Here is a 21,787-nt window from a genome sequence, read left to right as displayed (position 1 = left end):
CAAAATTTCTTGGTCGTCTTATATTATACGGATCGCTTTCAGGGTTATTGGAGTTATCTTTCACAAACATCATTGTAGGACCTGCTGATCTTGTATAATCATCAGAATATCTTGCTAATCCTATTATTGTTGTAGCAACGTCTACATCTTTCTGAATCGATTCAATATTTGTTCCATCGATCATATAAGTGGCGCTATCAAACAACGCCATAATCCCATTGTTGACAAAACCAACTTTTACTGCACCTCCGTAATTAGTGTCATCCGTTTTTATAATTGTACCTTCTACCTCAAGAAAAGCCTCAGCGGGTAAAAAGTATCTACTTGTATCATGAACTTGTAGTTCAATTCTTCCACGTTGATCTGGTATTCGTGCCTCATAAGAATAAAACTGATAATCACGTACCGATTCATCTTTAAGGACAGGTGCCTCCATATCAAATGCTTCATCGGATTTTAATTTACCATTTATTTAACAACTAGTCATCAACAAGTTCATCGATAAGTTCTCGGTAAACTCCGATATCCATGATACCACCTTGAAATAATCGCCGACAAATATCAGCTGCTTCATTAATTATTTCTGGTGAATTATTTCCGGCACGTTTTCCTCCTATGAGAACTTCTAACCGTGACACGTCATTGAGGATATTATCAGGACAAATAAAATTATTTCCTTCTGATGTAGTCAGGAACCCACTTCCTACAGCGCTTGGAGGATCATCGTCAGGATCTCTTTCTTTACCCAGTGAACGTAATTTCTCCTGTTGTTTAGTTTCTATATCTCTAAATATTTCTTCTTCTTGTTTCCATTTGTCTTCTGCTGTTTGCTTCATTTCCTTTGCCATCTGCTTCCTTTTCTCTCTAGATGGTTTCAACATCAATTGCTGTTGTTCTATTTGTTGTAAAGGTGGAGGAAGTTTCTGCTAGGCGAGTTGTTCTTGTTGTTTCAGTCTCTCTCTATAAAGTCTATTTACTTCTTCATTAATAATTTCATATTTTGACCTCTAGCTTGTTTTTTGTTGTAATATACGCGATATATATTTAATAAGATTATCATCATTTACTTTTTCATAATGGGGTTTTAAAATACTAGATTTATTAAATATACTATTTAATATTGCTTCGGGTAATTGTTCTTCTTTAGTATTTCTATTTTCTTCAACAACCCCCTTCCTAAATTTTGCAATCAATTCTAAGTTTTTTTCTACTAGTTCGGGTTCAGGTGCATGTTCTTTTTGCACGTCAGCGACTTCAGTACGAAGTTTTCCAATACTTTCAAGTATTTCCTCACCAACAGGTGGAGGTTGAGCCGCAGCTATTTCCCTGGCTATGCCAGGTGGAAGATCTCGTAAAATCTTCTTTGTCTGCTTAGTTCTTCTTGCTATTTTTTCAGTTTGTTCTGCTGTTTGTTTTGATACCGGAAGAAGATCTTCTTTGATGACAGCTGTAACCTTTTCAGTAGCTGCAGTGACGGGTTTAAACAGTTTTTTAGTTTCTTCTTCGTACTCAACTTGTGCTTCTTGCTGCGCTTGTAGATTTTTTTCTAAATGAGTCTCTGACAGGAAGAAATTTTTTAATTGCTTCTAATCGTTCTCGTGCCATTCTTGCAGTATGAGATTCTGGATATACCATTATTTTTAATATAACAATTTTTTAATTGATATCAGCAGAGAGGGTGTAAATTTAATTAAACAGATATCATTCATATAATGAACAACTGTGCGTGGTTAATTCAAGGAACAACAAATAAATGCAACAAAAGGTGTCGTGGAGAATATTGTAAAAAACATAATTATATTTTAAAGAAAAATCCTCATGCTGGTCCACGAAGTTGTGTTGGATGTAACAACGGCGTTAGAGGATTATATCAAATTTGCAAAAATTGCGGTGGAGATCGATACAGAAGTTTGATGAACTATTACTGAAAAAGAAAGAACATAAATCCAAAACCACCATCAGAACTTGAATATTACTTGAAACATAGAACAAATAAAGATGAAACAGATGAGGAGAACGCGTTGAGAAATATTCATCAAACTTGATATGGTGGTAAAAATTTCTTTTGCAACATGAATAGCAGCAGAGAGGGTTCGTCTACAATCTTGTTTGGGACAAACAATAATCGTAGACGTGGTATGACCTATATGAACGAGCACGGATTTTTTTTGGTCTAACACAAGGGTTTTACTCGGGTAATTTGGTCTGTTCACCCTCTCTGCTGCTCATACCTACCTACCTACATATACCTACCTACCTACCTATCTACATCCATCCATCTATCCATACAGACATGCATGCATGCATGCAGCACACACACACACACACACACATACGTACGTACGTACATACATACATACATACATACATAAAGCCATGTTCTTCATTTGTGTGGATGGGTATGAGGGTACATACATCTTAGAACATGAGGGATTTCTGTCTTATAATAATGCATACTTTTTATCTGACCGTACGTTTTCTTGTCATTTATAACGGTATAAGGATCGACATACACACGCGGAAACACTTGGTACCTTATCACATATAATGATAAATGGATCGCCTTACGCAAAGGGGAAAAGCGTTGCCTTGTCGCGTGTAATGGTGGATAAACCCACGTACAAATGCAAAGTTAGGTTTAAGCACAATCAAACATTGTATGCCTTTATGTCAAGACATATTGTCGTAAAGAAAATTGCTCTATCCACCCGTGCGTGCGTGACATCATGCAACAACTGTACATGATGTTAATATAGGTACTTCATATTAATCTTTCAAGTTTAATTTACATTTTCTCTGTTTCCATCGGTAGTGGGTTATTGTGTCAAATTTAATTTTCAATCGTCAGTTTTCACCGGTAGCGGGTAAAGTGACAGTTTGATTTACCATCCTCACTTTCCACCAGTGTGGGTTGATACGGCAGTTTGACTTAACAGTCCTCGGTTTCCACCGGAAATGGGTTGACGTGACTGTTTGATATAGAATCCTCCGTTTCCACCGGTTTTAGTTTGATGTTGCAGGGATGGATAGTGCCTCGGAAAAATAATAGATTAATAAACACATGAATATTTCTGTTTATAAATTTTACATTACCTATTTAGGTATGGGTCGACGCAGCGGCGCAGATATTTTTCTCCCTGGGTCCCGGTTTTGGGGTACTAATGGCCCTTGCCAGTTATAACAAGTCAGACAACGACGTCTACAGGTAAGAATAGCCAAATCCCTTCAGTTACTACATGTTATTTTGTAGACGACTCGAACCTAATTTACAGTAATGAAAACATTCGGTTTCTTACGCTTCTTCCCTTCACCCTGCATGGCCATTTTCAAATGCTATATTCAAGAACTTTTCTTTTTTTTAAATTTTAAACTTGTAAATTTATTGATAATTAACGTTAACTGTTTTTAAACATATATGGTCTTATAATGTTTACGAATCTATGGTCTTAAATTAGGTTCCCTAACCAATTCATAATCAGCAATTTGTTGTACCGACAAAGAACTGCAGTCTTCACCAGCATTGCCAGTAACTACACTTCGTGATACTAAAATACATTGCTCTCTTGGTCGTTTCGAGTCTTCTGCAATTTTCTAAAAGTGAGGAAAGTATTGATCTACTTCTTTTTTGTCTAAAGGGTTGAGTTTAAAGTGGGGTGTGTGTACTCTGTCTACAAGATCTGATCTTTTAATTTCAATCGCATTTCCATTTCTTCTCTCTGCATTTGCATTTGCATCTCTTTTAATTGTCTTGAATATGCCGATGTGCCAATACACTTGATGTATCACAATAATATAATCCGGTATGTCTTTGAATGAACCCTCAAATAATCCCAAATGAGTGTTTTAGTCCAAGAGTAAATGAACAATTTGCAATTCCTATGAATAATTTTTAAATGATTCCTCTCAAGTTATATCTGAACACAACAGTAAATACCTCTTCAGATTGAAATTGAAGGAGGAATGAATAATCTTGTTGATTTCGAACCTTATTTACATTCCAACTTGACCTATGTCTGAAGAAAAAAAATCAACGATATTAACGGAACATTACGTCAAACTGTAAACAAATTCGCTTCTAGAACCTTCAAAGGTCATAATCCAGGCTATGTCTTGAACTCAAACCCATGTAAACATTTATTTATAACTTTCAATCAAGACAAAAGTCAGGTACGCACTAAACCTTTATCCTCAGTCACGAGAAAAGGTCAAGCACGCTATACAAACAAAATATGCATAACAAAATTAATTCTCGACATGTATATTGTATTAGTCAGAGATAACTCCCGACATGTATATGAATAACTCGACATGTATTTTTATTCATCAGAACTGTTATGGCTGTGGTCTTAAACTAACTAAACGAAAAGCGAAAACAAAACAAAAAGTATAATTCAACAAATAATTTAATTCTATAGAATAGTAAGCGAACATTGTATAGGAACTTACATTATTGTGAATTAAATCCCAAATAAAAGTTCCATCACAAGTCCATAAGTAAAGTGTTCCGAATGAATTTCAGTGGTGTTCTGAATAAATTCTAATCTTGAATGTGGTGAAGTGCCAATCGTCTTTTATAATGATAATTATTAAATCCAGAATGTCTTTGAATGAATTAGCAATAATCCCAAAATAGTGTTTTAGTCAAAAAGTCAATAAGCACTTCGTAATTGCCAATCATTATTTAAAAAATAAATCCTCTCTAATTGTAATTTAATATAACTGAAAGACTGATGTTAAAAAATGAATAAATAATTCTGTTAACCATTGCATAAAAACCTAAGACAAAATAAGAGGAACAGGATGTGGGTCATTTTCCTTTTAAAATAATAAACAAGTTCGCGTCTATTTACTTAAATTTTAGCAAACTACCTGACAAAGATCACGTAGTCCATGTTTTTCTCCGATGAGAAAACCGATCTCCTGAACTCAAATGCAAGTAAACCTGCTTATAAATATCATTTTAATGTAGTGATCTACAATAATCGGCAAAAGTTAGCTATGTAATATGTTGCTTGCAAATGACTCTTATAATCTACAATCATGGACAAACGTTAAACACACACAATATATAAACATAACAGAATAAGGTCCTTAAGGAATTAATTTCGGGCAAGAAACTGCCCCACTACGCGGCATCGTATCGAAACTGCCCCACTACGCGGCATCGTACAGAAACTCCCCCACTACGCGGCATCGTATAGAAAGTGCCCCACTACGCGGCATCGTATAGAAAGTGCCCCACTACGCGGCATCGTATAGAAACTGCCCCACTACGCGGCATCGTATAGAAACCGCCCCACTACGCGGCATCGTATAGAAACTGCCCCACTACGCCGCATCGTATAGAAACTGCCCCACTACGCGGCATCGTATAGAAAATGAATGACAGTGATGACGGATTTTGTTAAATGACGAATTGGTCTTTGAGTGATCACAGTCCCAAACTCGAGTATTAACTACAATACATTTTGTATCAGCCTACATAAAATTGAGATGCATTTTGTCTTAGCCTACATAAAACTGAGATACAGTTTGTCTGTCTACACAAACTGAGATACATTTTGTCTCAGTCTACATAAAACCGAGGTACAATTTGTCTCAGCCTACATAAAACTGAGATACATTTTGTCTCAGCCTACATAAAACTGTGATGCAGTTTTTGGCAGCCTGTATATATTGTGCTAAATTGCATTCTTGAACCTGCGATGATATCCAGGAAGCTTGAGGTAACTTCATGAAACTGTTTGCAACATTTTCAATATAAACTGTTGGCAACATTTTATATCCAGGAAGCTTGGATGTAAGGTTTAACTTCATGAAACTGTTGGCAACATTTTATATCCAGGAAGTTTGATGTAAGGTTTAACTTCATGAAACTGCTGCCAACATTTTATATCCAGGAAGCTTGAAGGTAACTTCATGAAACTGTTGGCAACATTTTGTATCCAGGAAGTTCTGAGGTATGATTTAACTGCTTGACACTGTTGGCAACATTTTATGTCTAGGAAGCTTTGAGGTATGGTTTAACTGCTTGAAACTATTGGCAACATTTTATATCCAGGAAGCTTTGAGGTATGGTTTAACTTCATGAAAATGTTGACATCATTTTATATCCAAGAAGCTTGGAGGTATGGTTTAACTTCATGAAACTGTGGACATCATTTTATATCCAAGAAGCTTGGAGGTATGGTTTAACTTCATGAAACTGTTGACATCATTTTATATCCAAGAAGCTTGGAGGTATGGTTTAACTTCATGAAACTGTTGACATCATTTTATATCCAAGAAGCTGGAGGTATGGTTTAACTTCATGAAACTGTTGACATCATTTTATATCCAAGAAGCTTGGAGGCAACTTCATGAAACTGTTGGCAACATTTTATGACAGACAGTTCGAACCCTTCAAAATGTTGGACAATTGCACTTACGGAACGGCGTCATCTCATAAGAGTGTTTAAAAGGCTCTAATCCTCCATAGCAAAACATGTTTGAAAGGATCCCACAGAGTAAAAAATCTGTTTTAGATATGTATGCAAATAGATAAAAAGATAGATAGATAGAAGAAGAAACGAAAAAGAAGAAGAAAAAGACGGACGAGATTACATTATGTTTGCGGGTGAGACTGTGATTTAAAGTATTGTCATACAAATGAGAAAATAATCAGCACAAAGACAAATAGACCGGCTGATGGTGTGTGTGTGTGTGTGTGTGTGTGTGCGTGCGTGTGTGTGTCCGTTTAGTCTAACTTACTATCGTCGCGTGCTTTATTATGATTACTCATATAGTCCTCTTAATCATCCATACAATTCTTTTTTTATAATAACGACACCCCACTCACCCCAATTCCTGACCATCCCATGTTGAGATAATAACGACACCCAACCCATCCCACTCCCCGTTTTCCAAAGTAGTGATAATAACGACCTCCCTGTCATCCAGTGTATTTGGGACGAGTATACTTTTTATTTCCTTACGCACTATTTTCCCGACAGGGATGCAATTTTGACGAGTGCTATCAACTGCGGGACCAGTATCCTGGCTGGGTTCGTTGTCTTTTCTGTGCTAGGTCATATGGCCTACAAACAAAATGTGGATGTGAAAGACGTGGCTAGGAACGGTAAGATGATTTTTTTCTTCTTCTGTTTCAAATAAAACTTTAATACTATTTCATATATTCCTGTAACAAGTGTTTAACACACAAAATTATGTTTTAAACTCACATATACACACTCTTGCAGTTATGAGCTTTTCTTCCTCTCTTCAGTTTGATATTTTGTCTTAATACAAATTATGGGAAAGATACATCGAAAATCTACATTTTATTAAATGTTAACGTTCGTATGGCACATGCTCAGTTTATCAGCCATATTGTAGATATTGGGGTGCTGTCTATATACAATTCAATCATATATCTAATTACAGTAATGTTATCTTGATTTGCTAGGTCATGTCTAGTTGTCAGCACTAATGAATTCCATGTCTTGAATGTGCCGATGTTCCAACTGTCTTGATGTGTCTTTGAACGAATTATATAATAAGCCCAAATTAGTGTTTTAGTCCAAACAGGGAATGAGCACTTTGTAATTCCAACGAATAATTTAAATGAATGAAACTAAACACAACTAAAAGACCGTTATTAAGACAGGAGTAAAAAATCTTGTTGATTTGTTTATTAAAACATAAGACACAGTAACATAATACTGATGTGGATCATTGTCCCATCAAATTCGTGAACAAGGTCAGGTTTGGTTACTTACATTTTAGCGAATCATCCTGACAAAATCCAGGTAGACCATATACATTTAAAGGTGAAACCATAGATTCTAAGCTCATATCCAATTAACATGTTGACAAATGATCATTATCTTAAAATATAATCTAAAATCTGAAGTTAGCTATTTAATATATTGTTTGCAATTGGTCCTTACAGTCAACAATCATGGATAACAGTTATAAAACTTAATCTTACTAGTCTATTTTTGTACCAGAAATCGACGTAACACAACCATCCAACATAAAATATGAAGGATAACATATTTTGCCTTCAAATATTTTCATTTAAACTTTGACCTTCAAATTTTCCAGTTAAAATTAGCCCTTGAAATATTTCCATTTAACATTCACCTTTCCAATCTTTCCATTTACAAAAAGTTTTGCGTTCCTGTGCAAACATCTACAATTTATAATTTTGCTGTTATATTGCCTCCGATACATTAATAGAGCATCGCTACCCTACAATCCGTGAGAATATATGCATAGTCATTAAAATATATATGTGTATGTAAGATTCGATATATGGATAATAAAGCCTTAATCCTTATCCAGATGTTGGGCTAATATTCATCGTGTATCCAGAAGCGATCTCCAATTTGTATCTTTCTCCTCTGTGGGCTGTGATATTCTTCTTCATGCTTATCACACTTGGTCTGGATACAACGGTAAGTTACACACACACACACACACACACACACACACACACGAGCAGTAATTTCTCTTCACTATTGTGTGAATATGTATTCGAAACTATGGCGCAAATATGGATGTTAAACTATTGCATGAATATGTTTGCGAAACTATTGCGTGAATATGTATAAGAAACTATTAAGTCAATATGTATACGAAACTACTGTGTGAATATGTATATGAATATATTGTGGGACTATGTATACCAAAATACTGTGGGACAATGTATACGAAAATATTATGAGACTATGGATACCAAACTACTGCGTGAATATGTATACCAAACTATTGTGTAAATATGGATGACATCGGTTGTACCAGAGAAGGGTGTTATCGAAAGCTTTCGTTTTCTTTATTTCTTTCTCCACAAACGTTTAACGGAAGGAAAGAAAAATCAGAACTAAGTCTTGCGACTGTCGCTAAGGAAAGAGCAACAAAAGTCAAAATGCCGCACTTCCTAAAGAAATACAAGTAACAGAGTTACATTTGTTTATATTCAATACACTGGAATATACTATCAACAGAACAGTAATTTCCCAGGTTGCTATTCGCTAATGCCGTTTTCAAAAGATACGTATTACCACCGACGAAAATAATCCAAATCACGTCATCACAAGTTTTCAGTTACTTTATGCGCTATTTATTGTAACTTCAATATTACATCATCTTGGAATCGAGTGTAACTTTTCAAACGGACCTATTTTCCTCTTCAGTATTACATTATCTTGGGATGGAGTGTAACTTTTCAAACGGACCTATTTTCCTCTTCATTATTACATTATCTTTGGATCGAGTGTAACTTTTCAAACGGACCTATTTTCCTCTTCAGTATTACATTATCTTGGGAAGGAGTGTAACTTTTCAAACGAACCTATTTTCCTCTTCAGTATTACATTATCTTGGGATGGAGTGTAACTTTTCAAACGGACATATTTTCCTCTTCAGTATTACATTATCTTGGGATGGAGTGTAACTTTTCAAACGGACTCATTTTCCTCTTCAGTATTACATTATCTTGGGATGGAGTGTAACTTTTCAAACGGACCTATTTTCCTCTTCATTATTACATTATCTTGGGATGTAGTGTAACTTTTCAAACGGACTCATTTTCCTCTTCAGTATTTCATTATCATGGGATGGAGTGTAACTTTCCAAACGGACCTATTTTCCTCTTCAGTATTACATTATCTTGGGATCGAGTGTAACTTTTCAAACGGACATATCTTCCTCTTCTGTATTACATTATAGAGAGTAAATTTTCAGAAGCATCGTTTCGCATTTATTTAGAATGAGCCAACATTTATTGCATCTTAGTTGAAAACTCATCTGACTAAAATACATACAAATTCGTTAGATTCTAATTAGTCTTGATAAAAAAGTAACTTTGAACCATTTTTTACAAAAAAATAAGTTTGGCGGTTCAGAAACCATAGCAACAGGGCTTTGAACTGTTTATTTTAGTTTGGTGGTTTAGAAGCCATAGCAACAGGACTTTGTACTGTTTATTTTAGTTTGGCGGTTTAGAAGCCATAGCAACAGGACTTTGTACTATTTATTTTAGTTTGGTGGTTTATAAGCCATAGCTACATGACTTTGTACTATTTATTTTAGTTTGGTGGTTTAGAAGCCATAGCTACAGGACTTTTGGATGAGTTTCCGAGCCTGAGAAAGAGAAGAGAATTGTTCATCCTCGGGCTGATGATCTACTGCTTTTGGGGAGCCCTTGCTACCACGACCCATGTAAGTAGGCTTTACACGGTTGTATTAAGTTGAAATTTTTTGGGCCAGTGGTTATTGACGGAGTCGTAAAATCAAAATTTGGCAGTAAATTGATGTCCTTTCACCAGGTGTTTAAACTTGATTGTGTATATTAAGTTCTTACCCGGGCTAATAAGTATTCGTGCAAGGACTGGATCAAATCTCGTTGCCCTAATGTTGTGGGATTCGACCCTTTAGATCATCGCATAAACTTGATTGCGTCTAAACGAACACCACAGTCGAGTAAAGTTACACTTCGAAGCGGACGAGATCATTGTACAACACTGAGGTTAAGTTTTGAAACGGACGATACTGTCCCAGTACTGTGGTTACGTTTTGATGCATAATATACCGTTCCAGGACTGGGATTACGTTTTGATGCAGGCGAAACCGTCCCAAGACTGGGGTTAAGTTCTGAAGCGGACAAAACCGTCCCAACACTGGGGTTACGTTTTGATGCGTATGGCACCGTCCCAATACTGGGGTTACTTTTAGAAACGTACATCTCTAACGTACATAAAGTTGTTTCGACCTGATTAATGTCGGACGCTTATACGCATGCCTCATGCCTCCCTGACTTGAACACAAAACAGTTATTGGAAAATATACTTAGAAAATAATAAATTCTAAAATCGAAAGGATTCATATATTTCTCAGATCTGCATGAATTATAATACAAAAATATTGTAAATGGCAGCATGTATACGTCATGATTTGTTATTTATTTACACTTGATTCGATAAATTAATAGGGAAGTCAGACTTATATACTTCGTCTGCCGAATTTGGCAGGTGTATACCACAGTCATTTTCAAGAGACAGGCAAGATAAACAGTTACATACCTCAATCATTATCAAGAGACTGGCAAGATAAACAGTTACATACCTCAATCGTTTTCAAGAGACTCTGGCAAGATGAACAGTTACATACCTCAATCATTATCAAGAGACTGGCAAGATAAACAGTTACATACCTCAATCGTTTTCAAGAGACTCTGGCAAGATAAACAGTTACATACCTCAATCGTTTTCAAGAGACTCTGGCAAGATAAACAGTTACATACCTCAATCATTTTCAAGAGACTCTGGCAAGATAAACAGTTACATACCTCAATCGTTTTCAAGAGACTCTGGCAAGATAAACAGTTACATACCTCAATCATTATCAAGAGACTGGCAAGATAAACAGTTACATACCTCAATCGTTTTCAAGAGACTCTGGCAAGATAAACAGTTACATACCTCAATCATTTTCAAAAGACTCTGGCAAGATAAACAGTTACGTACCTCAATCATTTTCAAGAGACTCTGGCAAGATAAACAGTTACATACCTCAATCATTATCAAGAGACTGGCAAGATAAACAGTTATATACCTCAATCGTTTTCAAAGAGACTCTGGCAAGATAAACAGTTACGTACCTCAATCATTTTCAAGAGTCTGGCAAGATAAACAGTTATATACCTCAATCGTTTTCAAGAGACTCTGGCAAGATAAACAGTTACGTACGTCAATCATTTTCAAGAGACTCTGGCAAGATAAACAGTTACGTACCTCAATCGTTTTCAAGAGACTCTGGCAAGATAAACAGTTACGTACCTCAATCATTTTCAAGAGACTGGCAAGATAAACAGTTACATACCTCAATCGTTTTCAAGAGACTCTGGCAAGATAAATAGTTACATACCTCAATCATTTTCAAGAGACTGGCAAGATAAACAGTTACATACCTCAATCATTATCAAGAGACTGGCAAGATAAACAGTTGTATACCTCAATCGTTTTCAAGAGACTCTGGCAAGATAAACAGTTACGTACCTCAATCGTTTTCAAGAGACTCTGGCAAGATAAACAAACCCGGTTCCTATGTATTCAGAAAGTGCCAAGAAATGGCTCTAGAATATAACAGTGAAGCCCGATGGTGTTACAGTTTTGGGTGTTGTGTTAATGATGTTACACTGTTGGGTGTTACAGTAAAGGCTATCTTATTGGAGTTAATAGAAGTCCCGTACATTGACGCCATATTACCAAATCAAGAATAAAACATCGCCGTTAATCGTTAAGGCCTTCTCAGATAAGAGGACACCGTATTAGTAAGGACTGCTTGATCGAATTCAGGATAGATAAAACATGAAATCTCAACATTGTTTACCCAAAACAGTTTGACAAAAATCCAAAGTTTTGAAGTTAGGTTGCATAGTAAAAAACTGCGAGTGGCCTTGAGCTAACTTACCGTGTCAATGGTATTTACCCTGCAAGCTCTCATCTAGTTACCGTATCAGTTATGCCTGGGACTATGGGAGCCAGGAGTTCATCTAGTTACCGTATCAGTTATGCCTGGGACTATGGGAACCAGGAGTTCATCTAGTTACCGTATCAGTTATGCCTGGGACTATGGGAGCCAGGAGTTCATCTAGGTACCGTATCAGCTATGCCTGGGACTATGGGAACCAGGAGGTACCACTGATACTTTAACTAGATAAGAGCTTGTAGAGTAAATATGTCTCGCCGTATTTTATAGAGCAATTACGTTCCCCCTTATTTGATGGAGTAAATATGTCTCGCCGTGTTTTATGGAGTAAATATGTCTCGCCGCATTTTATGGAGTAAATACGTTCCGCCTTATTTTATGGAGTAAATATATCTCGCCTTTTTTATGGAGTAAATATGTCTCGCCGTATTTTATCAAGTAAATATGTCTTGTCGCGTTTTATGGAGTAAATATGTCTCGCCATGTTTTATTTAGTAAATATATCTTGCCGTGTTTTATGGAGTAAATATGTCTTCCGTGTTTTATGGAGTAAATACGTTTAGCCGTGTTTAATGGAGTAAATATGTTTCGCCGTTTTTATGGAGTAAATATATTTCGCTGTGTTTTATGGAGTAAATATGTCTTACCGTGTTTTATGGAGTAAATATGTCTCGCGGTGTTTTATGGAGTAAATATGTCTTACCGTGTTTTATGGAGTAAATACGTTTCGCCGTGTTTTGTGGAGTAAATATGTCTCGGCGTTTTTTATAGAGTAATTATGTCTCGCCGTGTTTTATGGAGTAAATAAGTTTCGCCGTGTTCTTTTTTGCAGCTCGACAATTGTCTTGTCAAACAACATAGCTTGGGAAAGTGCACTTACCGAAGTCAAAGTCTGAAATGTCTCAGCTGTACCTGAGCAAAGTAAAGAGATCAACAAAACTTAGGACAACGATCTATAAGTTTTGCATTTAGTGCGGAGTTTATAACTATATAACCACCATCTAATCATGTCATGATCGATCTCGAAGGGTACTTTTTCCCGTATGCCGATTTTCCTATAGAAAGAATAATCATCAAGTACCGCAACACATCCAAAAGTTCTATGATAGTAACTTTTTCCAGGTTTAAAACTACATTCTAGTCTACTTTGCCCAGGAAAAATAATCGCTCTTCGATTGTTTACCCACCATTGGAGATTCTATTCTAATGTCAAATAGTTCATATTTTGAAAAAGAACGATTCTCTTTATAAAAGTAACTATATAACTTTTGCATTTTACCCATCATATCCAAACTGTTAAAGAAAAATTAATTGAAACTCAGTCGGCATCATCTTAGAGAAAGTTTTTAACAAGCATTTTCCTGATTTTCGTATAGGTAATAGAGGCCATACAACTCTGTTACGTATAGGTAATGGAGGCCACACAACTCTGTTACGTATAGGTAATGGAGGCCATACAACTCTGTTACGTATGGGTAATGGAGGCCACACAACTCTGTTACATATGGGTAATGGAGGCCACACAACTCTGTTACATATGGGTAATGGAGGCCATATAACTCTGTTACGTATGGGTAATGGAGACTACACAACTCTGTTACGTATAGGTAATGGAGGCCATACGACTCTGTTACGTATAGGTAATGGAGGCCACACAACTATGTTACGTATAGGTAGTGGATGCCACACAACTCTGTTACGTATAGGTAATGGAGGCCACACAACTCTGTTATATAGGTAATGCATGCCACACAACTCTGTTACGTATATGTAATGGAGGCCACACAACTTTGTTACGCACAGGTAATGAAGGCCATACAACTCTGTTACGTATAGGTAATGGAGGCCACACAACTATGTTATGTATAGGTAATGGAGGCCACACAACTCTGTTACGTATAGGTAATGGAGGCCACACAACTTTGTTACGCACAGGTAATGAAGGCCATACAACTCTGTTACGTATAGGCAATGCAGGCCATACAACTCTTTTACGTATAGGTAATGGAGGCCATACAACTATGTAACGTATAGGTAATGGAGGCCACACAACTCTGTTACGTATAGGTAATGGAGGCCATATAACTCTTGTACGTATATGTAATGGAGGCCACAAAAGGCCATACAACTCTGTTACGTATAGGTAATGGACGCCACACAACTCTGTTACGCATAGGTAATGCAGGCCATACAACTATGTTACGTATAGGTAATGCAGGCCATACAACTATGTTACGTATAGGTAATGGAGGCCACACAACTCTGTTACGTATAGGTAATGCAGGCCATACAACTCTGTTACGTATAGGTAATGGAGGCCACACAACTCTGTTACATATGAGTAATGAAGGCCACACAACTCTGTTACGTATAGGTAATGGAGGCCACACAACTCTGTTACGTATAGGTAATGCAGGCCATACAGCTCTGTTACGTATAGGTAATGCAGGCCACACAACTCTTTTACGTATAGGTAATGCAGGCCATACAGCTCTGTTACGTATAGGTAATGGAGGCCACACAACTCTTTTACGTATAGGTAATGCAGGCCATACAACTCTGTTACGTATAGGTAATGCAGGCCATACAACTCTTTTACGTATAGGTAATGGAGGCCATACAACTATGTAACGTATAGGTAATGGAGGCCACACAACTCTATTACGTATAGGTAATGGAGGCCATACAACTCTGGTACGTATAGGTAATGGAGGCCACAAAAGGCCATACAACTCTGTTACGTGTAGGTAATGGAGGCCACAGAACTCTGTTACGCATAGGTAATGCAGACCATATAACTATGTTACGTATAGGTAATGCAGGCCATACAACTCTGTTACGTATAGGTAATGGAGGCCACACAACTCTTTTACGTATAGGTAATGCAGGCCACACAACTCTTTTACGTATAGGTAATGCAGGCCATACAACTCTGTTACGTATAGGTAATGGAGGCCATACAACTATGTAACGTATAGGTAATGGAGGCCCTACAACTCTGGTACGTATAGGTAATGGAGGCCACAAAAGGCCATACAACTCTGTTACGTGTAGGTAATGGAGGCCACACAACTCTGTTACATATGGGCAATGGAGGCCACACAACTCTGTTACGTATAGGTAATGGAGGCCACACAACTCTGTTACGTATAGGTAATGCAGGCCATACAACTCTGTTACGTATAGGTAATGCAGGTCATACAACTCTTTTACGTATAGTTAATGCAGGCCATACAACTCTGTTACGTATAGGTAATGCAGGCCATACAACTCTGTTACGTATAGGTAATGGAGGCCACGCAACTCTGTTACATATGGGTAATGGAGGCCACACAACTCTGTTACGTATAGGTAATGGAGGCCACACAACTCTGTTATGTATAGGTAATGCAGGCCATGCAACTCTTTTACGTATAGGTAATGCAGGCCACACAACTCTTTTACGTATAGGTAATGCAGGCCATACAACTCTGTTACGTTTTCTTGAAGACTGGATGAAAGATCTTGATGACAAGCAATATGTAGCTTTAATAATGATTGATTTTTATCTAAGGCTTTTCACTGTCTCCCTCGTGATATTTTGATCTGTAAGTTAGGGGCTTATGGTCTATCAAAATGACTCAGTAGGACTGAGTCATCCGTCGAATAGAAAGCAGCCAATCAAGTTGCAGTCTTCAATAGTTTGGACTGAAATCCAAAAAGGGGCTCCTTAGGGCTCGATCCACGGACCATTACTTTTTCATGTTTTTATCAATGGTTTAGGAGTCGATCCTCGGACCATTACATTTTAATTCTTTTATAGATGGTTTCTTCTATTTTATTACATATGGCTCTTTATATGATTATGCCGACAATAACACTTTGTCCTTTTCCCCACTGGATTTTGGAAAACCTAACAATATGCAGGCCAGCAATAAAAAGTTTCATGTACTAGCTGTAGGAAAAAAGACATTCAGTATGAAGCTCGTATTAAACATAAGCAGTGCTATTTTAAACTTTGAAGAAAGTGTTAAACTGATAGGAATTGACACTGATTATCAATTGCTATTCGATTCAATGTAACGAAATCGCCCTATGAAAGCGTTGAGGCAACTGTCTTGAAACGTATTGGTCAGAAGCTAACTCGACTTAACAACCTGAAAATCTTACATTTATTTATCATCTATTTCATTTCTGTCCCTTAGCATTGCATCTCGACAGTGTCATGAAGAAACTAAACTAGAATGACTACAAGAACATGCTCTGAGACTTGTGTATGCTCTGTCTGTCTGTACGTACCATGTATGTATGTATGTATGTATGTATGTATGTATGTATGTATGTGTTGCTACTAATGTATTTTTGTCAAGAAATGCTGCAAATCGAATTACAGTTTATTTATTTTCTTTTAATAGTTGGTTTAAAGTAAGTCTTTTTTTTTCTCCTATTTTCTAGGGTGGGATCTACGTTGTACAGCTTATGGACACATATGGAGCACCCATTTCTTTGATATTTGTTGTATTTCTAGAGGCCACTGCTATTTCATGGATCTACGGTAAATATAAATAACTGGGCCAAAATGTTCCAATCATTTGAAGGCATTTTCGGTCTTGAATTGTCTTCAGGGAGACGTATATACAATTTCCAATATGTCTGACCAGTTTTCTCCCATTTCCTACTCCTACCCCTCTCCTCCCACTACTACTACTACTACTGCACACTAGCCTACTCCTCTCACTCCTGATTATATTACTGCTCATACTGTTTGTATCAATTCAATTACTGCTAATTACTAACTCTAACACTATTATTAATTATTACTACTGATATTACTGCTAATTACTAACTCTAACATTACTATGAATTATTACTACTAATAATACTGCTAATTACTAATTCTAACACTACTATTAATTATTACTACTAATATTACTGCTAATTACTAATTCTAACACTACTGTTAATTATTACTACTAATATTGCTGCTAATTACTAATTCTAATACTACTATTAATTATTACTACTAATACTAATGCTAATTACTAATTCTAACACTACTGTTAATTATTACTACTAATATTGCTGCTAATTACTAATTCTAATACTACTATTAATTATTACTACTAATACTACTGCTAATTACTAATTCTAACACTACTGTTAATTATTACCACTAATATTACTGCTAATTACTAACTCTAACACTACTATTAATTATTACTACTAATATTGCTGCTAATTACTAATTCTAATACTACTATTAATTATTACTAATAATACTACTGCTAATTACTAACTCTAACACTAATATTAATTATTACTACTAATATTACTGCTAATTACTAATTCTAATACTACTATGAATTATTACTACTAATACTACTGCTAATTACTAACTCTAACACTACTATTAATTATTACTACTAATAGTACTGCTAATTACTAATTCTAACACTGCTATTAATTATTACTACTAATATTATTGCTACGTTTACTACTATTACCTATTAATAAATACTGATGACATGACTACTAATTGCTATGACTACTAATTCCTATGAGTATTACTGATAATACTAGTACTTTTGCATCCTATCAATATATTCGGCAAAAATGTAATAATAATAATAATAAGAAGAAGAAGAAGAAGAAGAAGAAGAAGAAGAAGAAGAAGAAGAAGAAGAAAGTATTCTCATTGTTGTCATCAAAATCATCATCACCCTCATAATCTTCAATGATAACATGTAAATGACAGGTGATACAAAAAATAATGGTTGTTTAATTTGTATGTTCAGGTGTGGAAAGATTCAGCCATGATATACAGTCGATGCTAGGATTCTATCCCGGGCTGTTTTGGCGAATGTGCTGGAAATTCATCAGTCCAATCTTTCTCCTGGTCAGTTATGTTTTCATCAATAACTATGTCTCGTCATATTCTGTTGACAAATTTCCAGAGTGTATCTACATGTAGTTATCAATCGTCCTTTGCTTAGTGTTGCAATAAACCGTTAACCAGTCCATTTCTGGGGTATTGCAATAAACTGTTAACCAGTCTCATTTCAGGGTATATCGTTACTTAATGCAAATGGAGTGCTATAATTGTTTCAACTCTGGAGCAGTGTGGTTCACGGACTTTTCAATATGTATCAAAAACAAATTCTAAATGTTACAACTTTGTTATTTTACCTATCCTGTTACAAACACTATTACCAATAAACGATGAATATTTTGTAAAAATGGTAAATAACTTTGGTTATCCCTCTTTTGGATTACTATAGAAAGTGCCAGGTTAATATCGAAATACTGATATCGCGACTCTAACGATTCATCCCTTCGCCTTCTTAAAGTTAATAAAGCGCAAAACAGGGTGTTTCAATCAAAAGTGTATAATCAGATGTCAAAACACGGAATAAAAGTTAAGTTTCTGCATTAAGTATTTTTTTTTATCTTTCCCGACATCTATCATCTAATTTAATTAGAACTGTCAAAGCTCAGTTTTATTACACTGGCCAAAATGCTTCCGAAGTAAATGTACTCAAACTTTAATAATTCTGGGTCACTGAGAACGAAAATGATGCTTAAAATTGTTGATTGGCTCTATATTTAAAGATATGATACTGGGTCAGTATCTATGACCCTTGACTTGGGAATGGCGGAGGATAAGTGAGTAATACATGGAAGGGATCTGAATTGCAACCACAAATGACTAAAATACATCTTTGACGGGATCTATCAATAAATATATGACTGGGTTTTGACAGTACTTGCTTTTTAGGCAAATCAATGAATGATGCAATCTGAAGCTGGTATTGCGTCATAGATGATATGAATTACATCATGTTATTCCTAGAGGTCATGGATGACGCAATCATAACTAAGCTTACATCACTCTGCTGAACAAATTGCATTATATCAGGTATAGAAAGTCATACAGTATTGTGCTTTCTAATTTGTCAGTGTTTGATTTTGCAAAGGGACACATTTCTGTTGAACCAAAGTGAGCAAAGATGCCTCGTACTTGTGTGAACAATGCAGATAACTTCTGCTATGTTTGTGGTGAAGTGACGTTTGCATCACTCAAACGCAGTATAACCATTATGGTTAAGAAAGCCCATCAAATTTAGTTTGGCTGCAAAATCGGAGATCAGGACAAGAGGTGGGCCCCAAACATAGGCTGCAACATTTGTGCAACAAATCTTGGCCAGTGGTTGAACAGGGAAAAAGTCTATGCCTTTTGCAGTGCCAATAATTTGGAGAGAGCCAAAAGATCATATAAGCAATTGATACTTCTGCATGGTGCCTCCAGTTGGGAAAGGTGTGTCCAAGAAGAAAAAGTGGACTGTGCATTATCCAAACATTTCAGCTATACGCCCAGTACCCCATGGAGAAGGACTGCCGGTTCCTGATTGACCAGACTCATTCTCACTCGAGTCAGACGAGGAGGAGAAAGAGGATGAAACTTCTAGTCCTGAACCATCAATGTCACATGACCCATATTTTCTCCCATCCTCCTCCTCTGAACCACACCTCGTAACACAAGGTGAACTGAATTACCGTATCAGGGATTTGGAACTATCCAAGAGTTAGGCAGAGCTGTTGGGCTCCAGACTACAGCAATGGCATCTCCTGGCAGGTGATGTTAGGGTTTGAATGTTCCGTGACCGTCAGAAGGTCTCATTCGTCTTCATGGAAGGCGATCTTGTAGCCTGCAACAACACTGATGGTGTGATGGTAGCCCTCAACATCGTTCATGATCCAGATGAGTGGAGACTGTACATAGATTCATCGAAGACGAGTCTTAAATCTGTTTTGCTTCATGTTTTCAATGTTCGGCCATCAATTCGTGTTGGTCATGCAGTCATTATAAAGGAAACCTATGAAAACATGAAACAACGTTTGACATGCATAAACTATGACAAACATCAGTGGCAGCTTTGTTGCAATTTGAATGTTCTTGCTCTCTTGCTTGGTCTGCAGATTGGATACACAAAGTACTGTTGTTTTCTCTGCTTATGGGATAGTCGTACGAGAGATTCCCACTATATCAAGAGAGATTGACCACTCCGACAGTCATTGCAGCCTGGGAGGAAAATTGTTCAGCATCCAGCACTGGTTGAATCAAGGAAGATTTTGTTACCACCTTTGTACATCAAGCTGGGTCTGATGAAAAACTTTGTCAAGGCCATGGACAAAACACAAGCAGCTTTCAAGTATTTCCGTGGAAAATTTCCAAGGTTAAGTGAAGCCAAGATAAAGGAAGGTGTCTTTGTTGGTCCTCAAATTCGTGAACATCGAGATGATGCATTTGACAGTGCACTGTGTGGCAAGGAAAAGACGGCATAGAAATCCATTATGTTAGTGGCAACAAATTTTCCAGGAAACAACAAGGCAGACAACTACAGGGAGCTGGTGGAAAACCTCCTCAAGGCATACAAAAGCCTTGGTTGCAACGTGTCACTAAATATATATTTATTGCACTAGCATTTAGATGTTTGTTCCACCGAACTGCAGAGCAGTGAGCGACGAGCATGGCGAGCGATTTCACCAGGACAGTGCAACAATGGAAGAACGCTATCAGGGCAAATGGAGCCCATCAATGATTGCAAACTATTGCTGGACAGTGATAAGGGATGCTCCATTTAATGAATACAAGAGACAAACCAAGAAGTGAAGAATATACAATGAATAAGGACTAAACTATGTACTTAAATACACATAATAATTTTTTGCCTTTTGTTTCATAACAAATATTTATTTATACAACCCTTTAGATGTTTTTAAGTGTTACATAAACAGGAAAGGTGAAATATTATCATGTAAAGCAATCATAAACACATGAAGAGACTAGGTTTACGATTCACTCTACTGTACAATATAAACTTGAATATCTTATAAAAAGTATCCAATCAGTTGTTTTAATTGTCATATTTGAATTCAACACATCAAAATCCATAATATATATCACATTTTATCTCTGAAGCAGACGACTTCTAGAAATATTTAGCCATTGTTATTGATAATTAGGAGTTTAATTTAAGTGTGCAGTCAAGTCGATTGACCGGTACTAAATTTTCATTCTTTTTTTACCAGAGTCTCTTCATTCTGTCCATCATTAACCCTGCAAAGCCCGAGTATGGAGGATACAAGTACCCGGAGTGGGCAATTGCTATTGGATGGTGCATGGTGTTCTCCTCCCTCCTTTGCATCCCCGCCTATATCATATACAAGTTTATCAAAACTCCCGGAGGCATCAAAGAGGTAAGACTGAAATAGAATGCACTGAAACCTTTGATAGAAAATAGACACAACGATGCTATATTAGACCATGCCGTACCAG

At 36.5% G+C, this 21,787-nt stretch overlaps 1 protein-coding gene across 1 annotated transcript in view; it reads left to right on the top strand.

The window, feature by feature from the left end:
* LOC149779693 (sodium-dependent serotonin transporter-like) overlaps positions 1–21,787 on the top strand; it is a 74,873-nt gene that overhangs the window by 50,042 nt on the left and 3,044 nt on the right. Inside the window, exons 6-12 of the mRNA XM_089938455.1 lie at positions 3,102–3,205; positions 6,993–7,117; positions 8,326–8,438; positions 10,075–10,203; positions 16,906–17,005; positions 18,246–18,346; positions 21,541–21,708. Coding sequence (XP_089794581.1) covers positions 3,102–3,205; positions 6,993–7,117; positions 8,326–8,438; positions 10,075–10,203; positions 16,906–17,005; positions 18,246–18,346; positions 21,541–21,708 — 840 coding nt within the window. The remainder of the gene's footprint in view (positions 1–3,101; positions 3,206–6,992; positions 7,118–8,325; positions 8,439–10,074; positions 10,204–16,905; positions 17,006–18,245; positions 18,347–21,540; positions 21,709–21,787) is intronic.

This window comes from Sinohyriopsis cumingii, chromosome 17, assembly GCF_028554795.1.
Source record: "Sinohyriopsis cumingii isolate HCF-2022 chromosome 17, ASM2855479v2, whole genome shotgun sequence".
In the NCBI taxonomy this organism is placed as follows: Eukaryota; Metazoa; Mollusca; class Bivalvia; order Unionida; family Unionidae; genus Sinohyriopsis; species Sinohyriopsis cumingii.
This window is presented reverse-complemented; position numbering and strand designations above follow the sequence as displayed.